Consider the following 13,939-nt stretch of genomic DNA (forward strand, 5'->3'; position numbering starts at 1 on the left):
TTAAGAAGCTCTTGACCTTTGTTGGAGACTTGCAGTCATATTTGCAGGCTTTACCTGCAAATTAAACAGAATGCCAATCTATCATGTGTGGTCCATAACCTGTGCAGTAATCCTTTAAGCAATTTATCCTGAGCTTGTTTCTTGTTTGCTGTTCATTTTTTACTTTGATCATGTTTTCCCCATGAAAGAAGTAGATAGTTGTTGTCAGGAAGCAGGTCTTTTTTGGATAAGAAACATTTTTACAAGTGGGGGTATCACAGAGATTGCTACTTTCAGCATGTTACTTGGTACTTTTATAAAGCTGAATATAAATTATAATTAGAACTGCAGTGCAAGGAGAAGTGGTTTGAGTGGAGTGCTGCTTGTTTTTCTTATACTTGACTTTGGCATTCTAGTAATGTATTTAAAAAGTAATTTATTTGTTCATGCCTCACAACCTTTTTGTTTCCATCTAGATATTAAGTAAGCTGTCATGCAGCCAATGCACTGAAATATTTTTTTTCTTCTACACTTCATTTTGTCTTGATTGGACTTGCATTATGACGGTTTGGCACCCAGAGCAGCGTATTTAATTAAAGTTCCAGTTTTTGTGGTTTTGAGCATAGCTCCTCCCCTTTCTAGTTGGCCACACCCCTTCCCATTGGCCCCATCCATTCGGATGTCTCCTGCAGCCCTCCTTTGATTTCAAGTCACCAGCCCGCCACTGGGTTGTGTATTGTGATAAACTGAGTAAAATGTGTATGTTAGGATGGGGCATGTTAAATCATTAATTGTTGTTAATCATTGTTAATTGTGGGCTGTGCTGGATATATATAAAAAGTGCATTGATGTAGAGAGTTCTATAACACTGAGGAAGAATATTCACTCGAAAGCTGTGTTTTACTGACTTTATTTTTTTATTAAAAGTGTGCTTGTCTAGAACGGTGGACATCTGATTATTTTGTTTTACAAAATGTTTTTAATACTGTTAAAAATTGGCTCTGTAATCAATGTCTCCTATTAAATCCTAACAAAACAAAATTACTGCATCTGATGTTGTTAATCTTCGTTCATTCCTTACTAATGGTTTATCGGTTCTGTCCTCAGGACCGAGCCGGCCTTATATCAAGCTCACGTCAGCTGTGTCAAACCACTATCTCTCAGCTAAGTGAATAATTTTTGAAAGTTTATATATTGTTAGTACTTTAAAACTTTTTCAGTCAGTTACTTTTATTATTCTCCTACCCTATCATATCTTTAAGGCTCTCTCCCTTTAGTCTCTTCCCTTTATTACCCTTTTCTTACCTTTGAGGTAATTCTTCATTACCATTGTTGGTAATCTTTCCTTCTTTCTCTCTCTTCTTACCTTTCTGGGTAGCCTTTCCTTACTCTTGGTACTATCGCTCTTCTCTACATCATTATGTTGGACAAGGAAAGTAGTGTTGGTTTTAAACAGTGTAAGGATTGTGGACATAAGTTACCGCTTTCCGATGGCCATGACTTGTGTCTATTGTTTGAATGTCTCCCACCTTACTGTGGATCTCCGTGTGGGATTTGTAGAAATTTTTTGAACAGGACTATTAACTAGAGAAAGAACAAGTTAATCCTGAAAGGTCTCCTCAAATTTCCTTTCTGTGAGGCTGTCTCTGGGTCGGAGGGCTCACCCCCCCACCTGCTAAACCCCATAAGAGGTGTTCTTCCTCTTCCTCATCAAGGTCACTCACTTCATCTCCCTCTGGAGATCACAGGGATTCGATTCATAAGAAAGTGAAAATTGCTACTCCAGCACTGCTATCTGTGACCGTTTTGGCTCCAGGCACGGCACTGCCCCAGTTGATTCTTGCTCCAGTCATATCCTCCTTATCGTCACTGGCACCAGAGTTCCTGGTGCAGGCACTTACGGCTCTGACAGTCCCCGAGTCTGATGGTACTGTCCTCCATGGTGCAGACACTTTCAGCACTGACATGCTCTTCAGTGCAGTACTTTTCAGCACCGTCATTGTTACCGGTGCAGACACCTTCCTCGATGGCACCTTATCCATCGGTGCAGACACTTGCCTTTACTGTGCAGACACCTTTGACTTCTATGGCGCTGCCTTTGTCAGCGCAGACTACTTCAACCCATTTTCCTCAGTGCAGACATCCTTGGTTCTGGGCTCTGCACCACTCGAATTAGCAAGGACCAAGTACTCTCCTTCTTTGGATCCGTTTGTTGGTAGCCAATATAGCCCCTTTCTAGAAAGGCCAGAATCGCCTTCAGGTTTCTCTGTGAGGTCAACCAGGAGCCTCTCTGAACAAGATGTGTTGCGGCTTGTTGACCAGTTGCTTGTGGCCAGGGGTCTCTCTCAACCATCTAAACCTAAGTTCCCTCCTTCAGGTGAATGTATTTCTCCTCAAACTCCAACGTACACTCCTCCTTCGACTTCCACCCATGTATCGAAGCCCCCTTCCTCCGACAGCAGCTTCCCTCCCTCCAACCCCAATAGTGGATTGACACTTTAGAGCCGGAGTCGTCCTTGTGGCCCTCGGTGCAGTGGGCATTGGGCTCTTCTTAGGCTAGTGGCTGTGCCATGGGGGAGGACATTCTTGGTTCCACGCCAATTTTTTCTGTGGCACCCACCAGGAATCCTCCTCCTCTCACGCTTCACAGTCCCCTTGAGACTCCTGGTCTAAGGGTTGGCTCGTCGGAGGGGGTGTGACCCTGGTTCCTAGGTTGGTGTGCTCGGTTCCAGTCTCCCATCCCTCTTTGGGTGGGCCAGCCTTCCAGGCCATGGAGATGGCATTTGCCTCTGCTGGCAAACCCCCATGTCGGAGTCCTCTCCCCCGTCTGTGCCGCAACTCTCATAAGCCACAACCACCGGACACTGGGCACAAGAGCGTCAGGTTTCTCCCCCTCAGGAGACCCCCTCTTTGCATTCTTCCCCAGAACCTCCCACTGAGGAAGTACCTCGCAAGGCATTATGCTAGAGGAAGCACATGCACTCCACTGAGGAGTCTTTGACCAAGGATATGGACTTTGATGATGGAGAAGGCAACCCACATTCACCCTCTGATGATGTGTCCTTTGGTGACATCCTCGAGATCCTTGGACAGAGGGGTGACTACAAGTCCTCTAATCCTTCCTCAGAGGAATCCATATTCCTGCAGGCCTTTCGTGCCCGGCCCCCTACCTCCTGGGTTACCCCGCCGGCTGATGAGTTTGTCTAGCTCATCGTCCAACGTGGATGGAGGGCTCCTGACACCCTGGAAGCTATACCATGGAGGCCTGGCAAGATCTTATCTCCCCCAGCTGAGCATCCCCATTGATCAAGAGGTCTTCCAGTAGATGCAATGGTGGTGGTGGCTACAACCAAGAAAGATTTGGCAGAAGAGAGCCAAACTGTCCATCCACCCAACAAGGAGTCCCGGGCGATAGACAGACTCGGGAAGTGTGTGTTTGCTGCATCGACCTTTGCCATACGGTCTTTGAACTATTTGGCACACTTTACGAGGCTTCAGAGGGATCTTATCAACCACCTCTCTGAAACCTTGGCAGGAGCTGTTTCTGATTAGGTCCGTGACAATGTAGCTTCTCAGATAGCGACCCTAGAATCCATATCCAGTTCTTCCATGCATCTTATTTCCCATCAATGGAAGGAGCAGCTAGAGCAGCAGGTGCAGGTATAGTCACAAGACGACATGCCTGGATGCGCCTTTGTGACTTTGCAGATTCCTTTAAGGGTTTCCTTTATGAATGCTCCCATTGAGGCTGCTTCTTTGTTTAGCCCTAAAGTTAAAGATACGCTGGCAAGGTGCAAACATGATGGCAAGACTCTATCTACCATTGGTGTCAGACACTCCACTCCACTCCTCAACAGTTCTACTCCAGAAATCAGAGGAGCGGGAAGATGTGGCACAGGAAATCACAGAGCTCTTTCTATGATGCACGTGCCGAGTTCTCCCTTAGAGGCAGAGGGGGAAACTCCAATGGAAGACTCCCCTTTCAGGGCAGAGGAGGTCCGCAAAATCGGGTTTCCAGAGATTCTTTCTCTGGCCAACCCTATCAGTACTCCTGAAGCGTTGCCCAACTGCTCACCTCTGGAAGCAGTGGGGGGTCATTTTTCCTTGTACCCCACTACCTGGTGAAACATAACCGCTGAATCTTGGGTACAATGGATAATATCCAGAGGCTATTGCATCCCCTTTCATCTCTGTCCAACCTCTTCCAGAGAATTACCCAATGTTCCACCCAGTCATAGTGGAGCAGCACCACATAAAATTCAAAAGCTGCTACAAAAAAGTCATCCAAACAGTCCCCCCAGACCAGATAGGATCCGGTTTTTACTCAAGGTTCTTTTTGGTGCCAGAAAAGACAGGGGACTGGAGACCAATTCTGGATTTCAGCACACTGAACAAATTTGTAAAAACAGAGAAATTCCAGATAGTCACGGTTCAGTCTATCCTTCCTCTTCTGGAAGATGACGATTGGATATGCTCTGTAGATCTTCAAGATGCGTATTACCACATAAAAATGGACAAACTCTCAAGAAGATACCTCCGCTTCTGCATAAGAGCCAGTCACTACCAATTCTGAGCACTGCTCTTCAGTCTCTGTACAGCCCCCAGAGTGTTCACCAAATGCATGGCAGTGGTTATCGCTCACCTGTGACTTCAAGGATTCCAGGCGTTTCCATATCTAGATGACTGGCTCCTCACCACCAAGCATCTACTGGAAGAAGCCCTACTCTACACTCTCTTCACAGCACAATGCCTGGGAATCACTATAAACTGGGAGAAGTCCAACACGACCCCAGCACGGTCTTTAGAATTCATTGGGGTACTGTTGGACATGAAACATTGTACAGCATCTCTTCCGGACCACAGGCTTCAAAGAATAAGACAATGGGTTCAGCCACTGCTCTGTCACCACAAATCTTCCACTCAGTCCATACTCCAACTTCTTGGAGTCAATGGCAGCCTCGATCACAATTGTTCCTCTAGCCAGATTCCAGATGAGACTCCTCCAGTGGTTAATTCTCACTCAGTGGTACTCTCTACAACATCCTTTGTCCTTTCAGATAAGTGTAACTCAGAGATGGAAGCAAGATTTATTCTGGTGGACGTCTCGAAATCCCCAACAATGGTCTCGCCCCTTCAGTCCCCATCAGCTGAAAGCCATGGTGACCACGGATGCCTCCCTGATGGGGTGGGGGGGGCTATGTCAGGGACACTTGGTCCAAGGCACCTGGTCGGAGACAGAGGCTCTTTTGCATAACAGTATCCTGGAACTGAGGGCGGTGCTACTAGCATTGCAAGCATTCTGTTCTATCCTTCCATCAGGGACTATTGCGATCCAGTCATATAACATGTCAGTGGGTCTGGTACATCAACAAGCAAGGGGGCACCAGATCTTGTCCGTTATGCCAAGAGGCCTTAAGAATATGGCAATGGACGATAGCTTCCAACCGCTTTCTAGTTGCAATGCACATTCCAGGGAGCTCCAACGTGATAGTGGACAAGTTGAGCAGGTACATCGTACAACCTCACGAGTGGTCGCTCAACCCTGTGATAGCGGTAAAAATTTTTAACCAGTGGGGCCAGCCTTGCCAGGACCTATTCGCCTCCCCAACCAATTACAAGTGCAGCAACTATTTTGCCCTGATTCCACCTCAGGGACAGTCACCAAAAGATGCTCTAGTCCACGCTTGGCCCTCGGGTCTGCTTTATGCTTATCCTTCTCTCCCTCATCTCCCAATTTCTGAAGAAAGCATGGCAGTTGAAAAGCAAAGTGATCCTCATTGCTCCATATTGGCCTTGACAAGTCTGGTTCCCCTTCCTCTGGCCTCACCTGCTAGATCGACCAGGGATCCTCAATCCATCCCCAGTGTTGATCTCCCATCCACAGGGTCTGACTCACCCCAGTCTAACAGCCCTGAAGCTGACAGCTTAGTTTCTCCACTTTTAATGATTGCCAGGCAAGATAGCCTCTCGTCCCCAGTGCGCAATATTCTTATTGCATCTCATAAATTGTCCACCAGACTAATCTATCTCAATAAATGGAAAAGGTTTTCTCTATGGGCAGCGAATAAACAATTAGACCCCTTGTCAGCCCCAGTTTCGGTGGTTTTGGATTACTTATTGCATCTTTTCTACTCTGGGGTGTCTGCCTCTGCTATTCGTGTGCATTTAGCAGCCATTTCAAATTCCCACATTGGTTTCCAGGATTCTTTGCTCATGTCACATAGACTCTGTAAAAGTTTCTTGAACGGGCTTCTTCACCTAAAATCTCCCTTTAGAGAACCAGTACAACCTTGGGATTTGGCCTTGGTCCTGCAAGCCCTAACAGCTCCCCCCTTTGAACCTGCATTTTCATGTGATTTAAAATATCTCTTGTGGAAAACTTTGTTTCCGATTGCAATCACATCTGCCAGACGATTGTCAGAACTTCAAGCCTTATGCATCAAACGTCTCTACATTATCTTCCATAAGGATGGAGTATCACTGAGAACTAATTCTTCCTTTTTACCAAAAGTGGTGTCAGAGCGGTCTATCAACCAGTCTATTGATCTTCCAGTATTTTTTCCTAATCATTCTAACAAGGGAGAGTATTGCCTGCACTCCCTAGATGTTCATGGGCAAATACGATTCTACCTGGACAGAACAAAATCTACCCGTAAATCAGACCAACTATTTCTGGCCTTTTTTGGACCAAGACTAGGTCATCCTGTCTCAAAGGTTACATTGGCATCATGGTTGAGAAATTGCATTACTTTTATCTACAACAAGAACAATATCACCTTGCCTCACAGAGTGAAAGCACATTCTACAAGGTCTATGGCAACTTCAGCAGCTTTCCATGCTAAGGCTTCCCTCAATGATATTTGTTCAGCTACGACTTGGGCCAAACCTCATACCTTTATCCTTTATTACAAGTTGGATTTGACCTCCAGAGGTACAGCTTCTTTTGGCTCCATGGTGCTCAGGAATGTCCTTCCATGAGGGCCACCCAGGGATACAGATAGCTGGGGACTCTGACCCATCAGTAAGGAATGAATGAAGATTAACAACATCGGATAAAGAAGTTATGTCTTACCATAACATTCCATCTGTGTTGTTGGTCTTCATTCATTCAGTACTCCCCACCCTCCATCCCCCTCCGGAGGTTCCTGGTTGATCTCATATACTCCTTTATTGTAGGTCTGTTATGACCAGAGTTAGCCTCTACTTTTGTCTATCAATTTGCAAACTCGATTTGAGGTAACAAGGAGCAGAGCATTCTGGGTAGGACCTTGGCTCGAGAGTTTTTGTCTGACACAAGCTTGATATAAGGCCGGCTCGGTTCCAAGGATGGAACCAATAACCTATCAGCAATGAATGAACGAAGATCAACAACACAGATGGAATGTTATGGTAAGACATAATTTCTTTTTTTGTCCCCCACTCGTAAAGCCTCCGCTCCAACCTTTACTATAAAATCTAACAATAGCACTGTCATTGTCCCAGATCCCTGTACCAAACTCTTAGTTGTAACAGTTGATAATAACCTCAAGTTTGGTATGCATATTAATCAAACCATTAAAAAAGTCAATAAAAAACTTTGCTCACTATACAAGATCAAACCTTTCTCACTCCACTAGCTAGGACAGTAATTGCCCATACACATCTGCTTTCCACCTCCTTTATGCATCCCCTCTCTTTACAAACTTGAGTAAGTCTGACCTTAATAAACTCTCTAGCTGCTTTAATCATATTGCTAGATTTGCAACTGGAGCAGCATGCAGAACATACCACTGTCTGAACCTAAAGAATCTAGGGTGGCTAGAATTACCTATCCAGCTTCAGTGCAATCAGCTAATAGTAGCACATAAAATTCTCTACCAACCTGAAAACACACCTATACTTACAAAAATTATCAGTCCTTACAGCAACCTCAAGACACTTCGCTCATCCAACAAATTACTAGTCGAAACCCTCAAAAGCAACAACTCATCTGGAGACTCTCTATATGCCAACTCTGTTGGCAAAATATGGAACTCACTTCCTGCTGAGCTTACAATCTAAAACAGTACTTTAAAAGGCAGTGGCTGTGTCCTTGCTCTAATCCTGACTAACTCTGGCAATATAAACATGTGCTAAAGAGGTCTTTTGGCCACCCCTACATTACTTCCTAACTGTTACTCTATAACAAATCAGATTTATGTATGATAGAATTAGTAACTTTTATCCTGTGCATTGTATTTGTAACAGTGTTTAACTTGTTTAATGTAACAGTTTTTCTGCATGTGTGTATATATGTATGTATGTATGGAGCTTTTCTCCCCGGGCCTCCTCTGAAAATGGACAGGTATCCAGTCAGACTATTCCGGCCAACAAATGTAAAATATATATATATATATATATATATATATATATATATATATGTGTTTGTGTGTGTGAAATAAAAAAAACTAATGAAGGAAGGAAAAATAGCTAGAAAAACTAATTTTCGATTTGAGCGCTTTCTTTCTTTATTATTCAAACTTCATCATAAATCTTTAAGTATTCAAATATGAGTGAGTGAAAATTCTAAAGTAAACAGCCTAAAAGGCTTTACCCAGGGAATGGAGGTAGTTGCCCAACACGCACAAAAACTCCACACCGAAACATTCTGAACCCTTACAAGTGGGGGGCTTCCCCCACACCCCCTAATGTGGAGGGCTGCGCCCCACACACTCCTAACTAATTATACCAACTCTGAGATTGTACTATAGAGGGGAAAAGAGCAAACTTCCAAATGCTGGCCGACTGCCTCCTTTCTCTGGATAAATTGTTGGTTATGTGAGAAGTCGTTTAAATGAAGATTCGGTGTTGTCATCTTGGTCTTTTCATTTTCAGGTATGCGGGTTTTTGTTTATTTGAAGTAGGCCCATATATATATATATATATATATATATATATATATATAGAGAGAGAGAGAGAGAGATTTGTACGCATTTCTTTTAATAATCATTATCAAAATAAATTCTTTAAATCCTAGCTGAAACCATACTGTCCATCCTTCCCAAATGCTTTTCAGTGTTGTTTGGAGGAGGCCACATAAGATTAACATAGCTGTCATCTGAACTGCCTGCTAAACTCAAAAAGGGTAATCCTTGTAAGGGTTTAGAACTGCAGCATTGAAAGTCAAGTCAACAACTTGGATATCACTGTTATCTGTATGAGAAAAACACCCCGTCCTCAGAATAATTTTATCACACTGAACTGACAGCCTTAATAGAATCCTTTTTGTTCAGAAGGCATTCCACAGAGAATTACATGGAGGTAAGGCATTGCATGATGAAAAATAACAAAAAATGGGAAATTATTGCAAATTATGGGATAATTGTGGTGAAACCACACAATGAGGCACTACAGCAATAAAACAACCATGAAGGTAAAAATCACTTTTAATTTGTTTGAAACTTTTTTCCTCAGCTAAAAAGGTGTTTTGACCCATGTAGGCTTTTTTAGTAAGCAAAAACAAATAAATAACTAAAAGAGTAAATATTGTACTTATTCATGTGTTTTTATTACACTAATTTTAAAAGACACACCCCGATTTTCCTATCATGGTTTCTTGCCATCTTAATAAGATGAAAACAAAGCTCCTTCTTTTCTGACTGATAGACCTTATGCAATAAAAGTGCATTTTATTTGCTTTGCCATTACGTGTTGCTGTTTCATTCTGAAATGTCTTTTACTAGGAACAGCTTTTTAATTGTTGCAGATAACTAACCAGCCCCATTGTAAGATTAATTTTCTTTGTGTGATGACTTGATTAGACCTTGTATTTGTATTATTGTTTTTAATCTTCACATAATGAAGAGAATTTTTGGTGGATCTGTTTAGCATCTCTGTGCTAAAGGATAACGTGAACATTTCTGAACACAGTAGTTTTGCATCTAAATGACCTTTTTCTTCATCTTTTCTTCTATTTTGTTTCTGTTATCTAATGTATATTTTTAATCTTTCAGAACCAGCGTCGACAGCAAAACATAAAAGGCAGAGTCGTTTCCTTAGATGACCACTCTACTGAGCAAAATAACAGTGAAATACAGAACAATAGTGAGGATGTTTCATTTAACCATTCTGATGTAGCAGATTGCTCTCAGGAAGTGAAGGAGAAATCTGTGGAAACTGCTGAGTTGCACTGTGTGAACCTTTCACATGAAGAAGTCACTGTTAACAGAGATGAAACACTGGAAACTTCTGCAAGTGCTGAATGTACCACTGTCACTGAAGATGCATGTTATGCCAGTGATTCCATATCTGATAGCACAAACAGATTTCAAGGTCTATATCTTGAAGATACTATTGAAGACAAAGAGGATGTTTCTGACATTTTTGACAATCTCACCTTGAATGGTGGTATACTCAGTGGAGATGAAGATGAAGCAGACATGGAAGACATTAGTAAAACACTGGAGACCAAGGAGTACCAAGTAGTGTGTGAAGACCCAGAAACAGCATTTTGTACTCTTGCAGACAGAGGATCCATAAATACAGATCAGCTGTCTGTACAAGCATGCTTATACCGGTTTACCTTGATTGAATGGCTTACTGGGGCAAATAAGCTGCAGTGTAATAATTGCACTCAAAGGCAGCACCATGGAAAAAGTGATGCAAAAGGTATGTAGCATTAGTTTTTTTTTTTATCTCTTACCTATCATAACCAGTGCTTAAGAACAATTTATCTTGATATAGTAATTTGCAAAATGTATGCAGTATGAAGTCGGAGTGATGCTTCTGCATGTATTCACCTTAAGTTAGCCAGACATTCGCCTGACATGGTTTGTGTTTATCGCCAGCATTTAAAAACTCTGAACTATATCATTGAGAAGTGCTGAAAAGTACAAAGCTAGAGTTATGGTTACTTATCAGGATCACTACTTTTGCCTGTAGTCCAGGGATTTTATGGTGCTACTGCAAGGTTGATCTTAGCGGTAGCATTGTCGCCTCACAGCAAGAGGTTCTCCCGTTCGATTCTCGGCTGGAGCGCCTTCTGTGTGGAGTATGCATGTCCTCCCCGCGGTCAAGTGGCATTTGAAAGACGTGTGAAATGGAAGTGCCTTCGTTGAAGTTTGGGCATCGGGCTGGCACCTTGGCACCGTAAAAATCGACTGCCAATCATTAGCAGACCGGAGTTCCGCTGTGGTGACCCCTAACCGGGAAAAGCCGAAAGAAAAACAACTGCAAGGTTGATCTTATAATTGTATGAAATGACAACAGAAAGTGAATTTCCATGTACCTTGCCAGATTTTTCCTAGTGTCATATTGTCAACAGTTCCCTGTCATGATCATAAAAGGCAGTTTCCATATTTGGCTTGAGAGACAGAAGTTCAAACCCTGCATTTATTTATGGAGGTTTGCTCCCTTCTTGCATGCATTTTTTCCCCATTGAGCTACATTTTGTATTGTAATCAGCCTTGGAGATAACAGGAATTTCCACTGCAGCATTGGGAAATGGAAATTCCCTTTTCAATAAGCTAAAATTAAACTTAGTAGTTTTTCACTCTCACTTTGGTTGAAATCACTGCATACTACCTTACCAAAATATTTTACTTTGAAGGGGCTTCTGCACTGTTTTTCCATTTTTTTTTCATTATGTTTTTTGCCACTGTGCTTCTAACCATCAAGCCCCCCCACACCTTGATCAGACAATGCACATTTGCTTATCTGCTCCAGGCTTTCCATCTGATGTGGATGTGAGATCTACCAAGTAGGTTGTCATTGAGGCACCCATGAGAGTGCTTTATGCTTTTGCTGGGATCTGGCAAGGAAGAGTATTTTTTGTATAGCTTAACCTCACCTTCTGGGCAAGAGGACATGTGACCTGCATTACGTCAGTGGCCCACATTATCCTCCCCTTGCAAGAATACATTTCTACACATCCACCATGAAGACTACTAACTATTGTTAGCTTGCTGAACCTAACACTTACCCCAAGGCCACCCATCTGAGTCACCATCCCTCCTCTGAGTGATAGTGGCAATTTATGCTGCTGGCTGCACCTTCCCTCACCCCAAGATGGACCTGCCCATCAAAGGCCTGAACAGCTAGTTGTCCTTTGGTCACCTGAGCTGTAATCAGGTCTTTCTTCTTCAATGCCACAGCACTGACTTTGCTTCTTTACTGTTTTCTAAACATTCATGACTTATCATGCAACACATACATAATATCCTTCACTTAAATAAAGAAATATGTTCAGCAAACACACTGCCTTACTGGCATATGGGATGGTAGTGTGCTGCTACCCACCTCTCTAGCAGTCTTATCAAAGTTCAGAGCTTCTTCCACTGCCTGCCTGTCTTTGGTTGAGAAGGACCAGCCACCTGGTAGGACTAGGACTGTCCTTCAAACCCACCGACAGGACCCTTCAGTTTTCTAATGCAACAGTAAGAGAAGAATCTCTTGGAAGACTTCTCTTCTCCACTGGCTTACTTCAGCTACTGAGCTCAGATAATTAACCCTCTGAATTTCTGTGTTTGAAATGTGTATTTTGCTGATTTGCTTGTTTTCGCTTATTGGAAAACTGTTTGTACTTTGAATTTTATTTCTCTTTACTGGTTATTCTAAGCTGATTCCTAATTTCTGTGAGGCTTTTAACCCTTTTAATGTGTTTATGACCACTGGTGAATGTTTAACCGAGTTGCTGTATTAACGTGCAGTTCCTCTCATTATCTCATGCTGCCAGAACCATGAGTAATTTGTGGCTGTTATTTCTTTTTATTAAAAGCTTCTATTGAACGTTTGATGGGAAACTTTTTTGCATTTTTTACATTTGATGGGAAACTTTTTTGCATTTTTTTATCTTTGGAGCTGTGATTATTTGCAATAATTAAGTAAATGTGCAGCATTTTAAATTATATGTGTTTTATTAACTTCTGGCATTTATTAATTCTTCTATATTTTGTTGGCCATTTCAACATATATGTCTGTCTGTCTGATTTAATGCATTCCCATGTTAAAATATTTTGAAAAGGGTGCTGCATACCTAGCCACCTAGAAAACATGTGGCTCCTCCTTGGGATCTTACTTTTATTTTGGAAATATAACTCTTGCTCCATTTGAACCAGTCCATAAGGCTGATTTGAGGTTCATAAAATGCAAAACAGTTTTGTTGTTCTGCAAGAAAAGTGTCTGAGTTACAACTTTTCATGGTGGGTCAACCTTATCTAATTTTCCACAAATATGGTGTTTCCTTGAGAGCCAATTTTTCTTTTATGCCTATAATGGTATCCAAGTTTACTCTGAGCTGTGCTGTCCATTTCCCTGTCTTCTTTCTAGAACCTAAGAGCAAGGATGAAAGGAATTTTAATTTTGTAGATGTCCACAGATCTCTCCAATATTATGTTAACAGAACTAAAACCATCAGAAATTTTTATCAGTTATTACTTTTTTATGAAGGTAAGAAAAAAGGCCAACCTCTATCAAAGCAAACTGTCTCCAAATAGTTGTCACATACTATTTTCATGCAGTATTTTCTATGCCCTACAATTTATCCCTTTTTTAACAGCAGCTTATGTTCTAGACTCAACTAAAAACTTTACCAGAGATGGTCTTTTACTTAGCAGTTGCCAGTCCCTTTCTCTTTGCCTTTACTTGGTTACCAATCCCTGATAGGGAATGTGGTATCTAACCTGTATTCCAAAGTTCTGTTTAGCATCTTCCCATTTTATTGTCTTTCCATTACAAATTGTTTACTCCCATCACTTTACTTCCTAGGATTATTTTCGCCAGTAAATTCCAGCTCCCTCTTGCTTATTTTCTATATCCCTAACTGCAAACTTACCAATTAGTAAAATCTTCTTTCTGCATTCCCACACTGGCTTACTTTGTAAAACAGTTTCTGATACTTTAAAAATATACTATTACTTTTTTCATTTCTCCATGTCTTTTGTTTTTCTAATACCATGACAGGAATGTACTCCATTCCTAAATCAAAGTAGGATTTAAGTTCATG

The 13,939-nt window shown here is 42.0% G+C and overlaps 1 protein-coding gene across 5 annotated transcripts in view; it reads left to right on the top strand.

Moving 5' to 3' along the window:
- Positions 1-13,939, top strand: part of USP16 (ubiquitin specific peptidase 16) — a 1,120,218-nt gene that overhangs the window by 833,015 nt on the left and 273,264 nt on the right. For all 5 annotated transcript variants that reach the window (XM_044071387.1, XM_044071383.1, XM_044071384.1 and 2 more), the window contains one exon: positions 9,951-10,605. In XM_044071387.1, coding sequence (XP_043927322.1) covers positions 9,951-10,605 — 655 coding nt within the window. The remainder of the gene's footprint in view (positions 1-9,950; positions 10,606-13,939) is intronic.

This window comes from Protopterus annectens, chromosome 5.part0 (genome assembly GCF_019279795.1).
Source record: "Protopterus annectens isolate FY-2018-M chromosome 5.part0, PAN1.0, whole genome shotgun sequence".
Taxonomy (NCBI): domain Eukaryota; kingdom Metazoa; phylum Chordata; order Ceratodontiformes; family Protopteridae; genus Protopterus; species Protopterus annectens.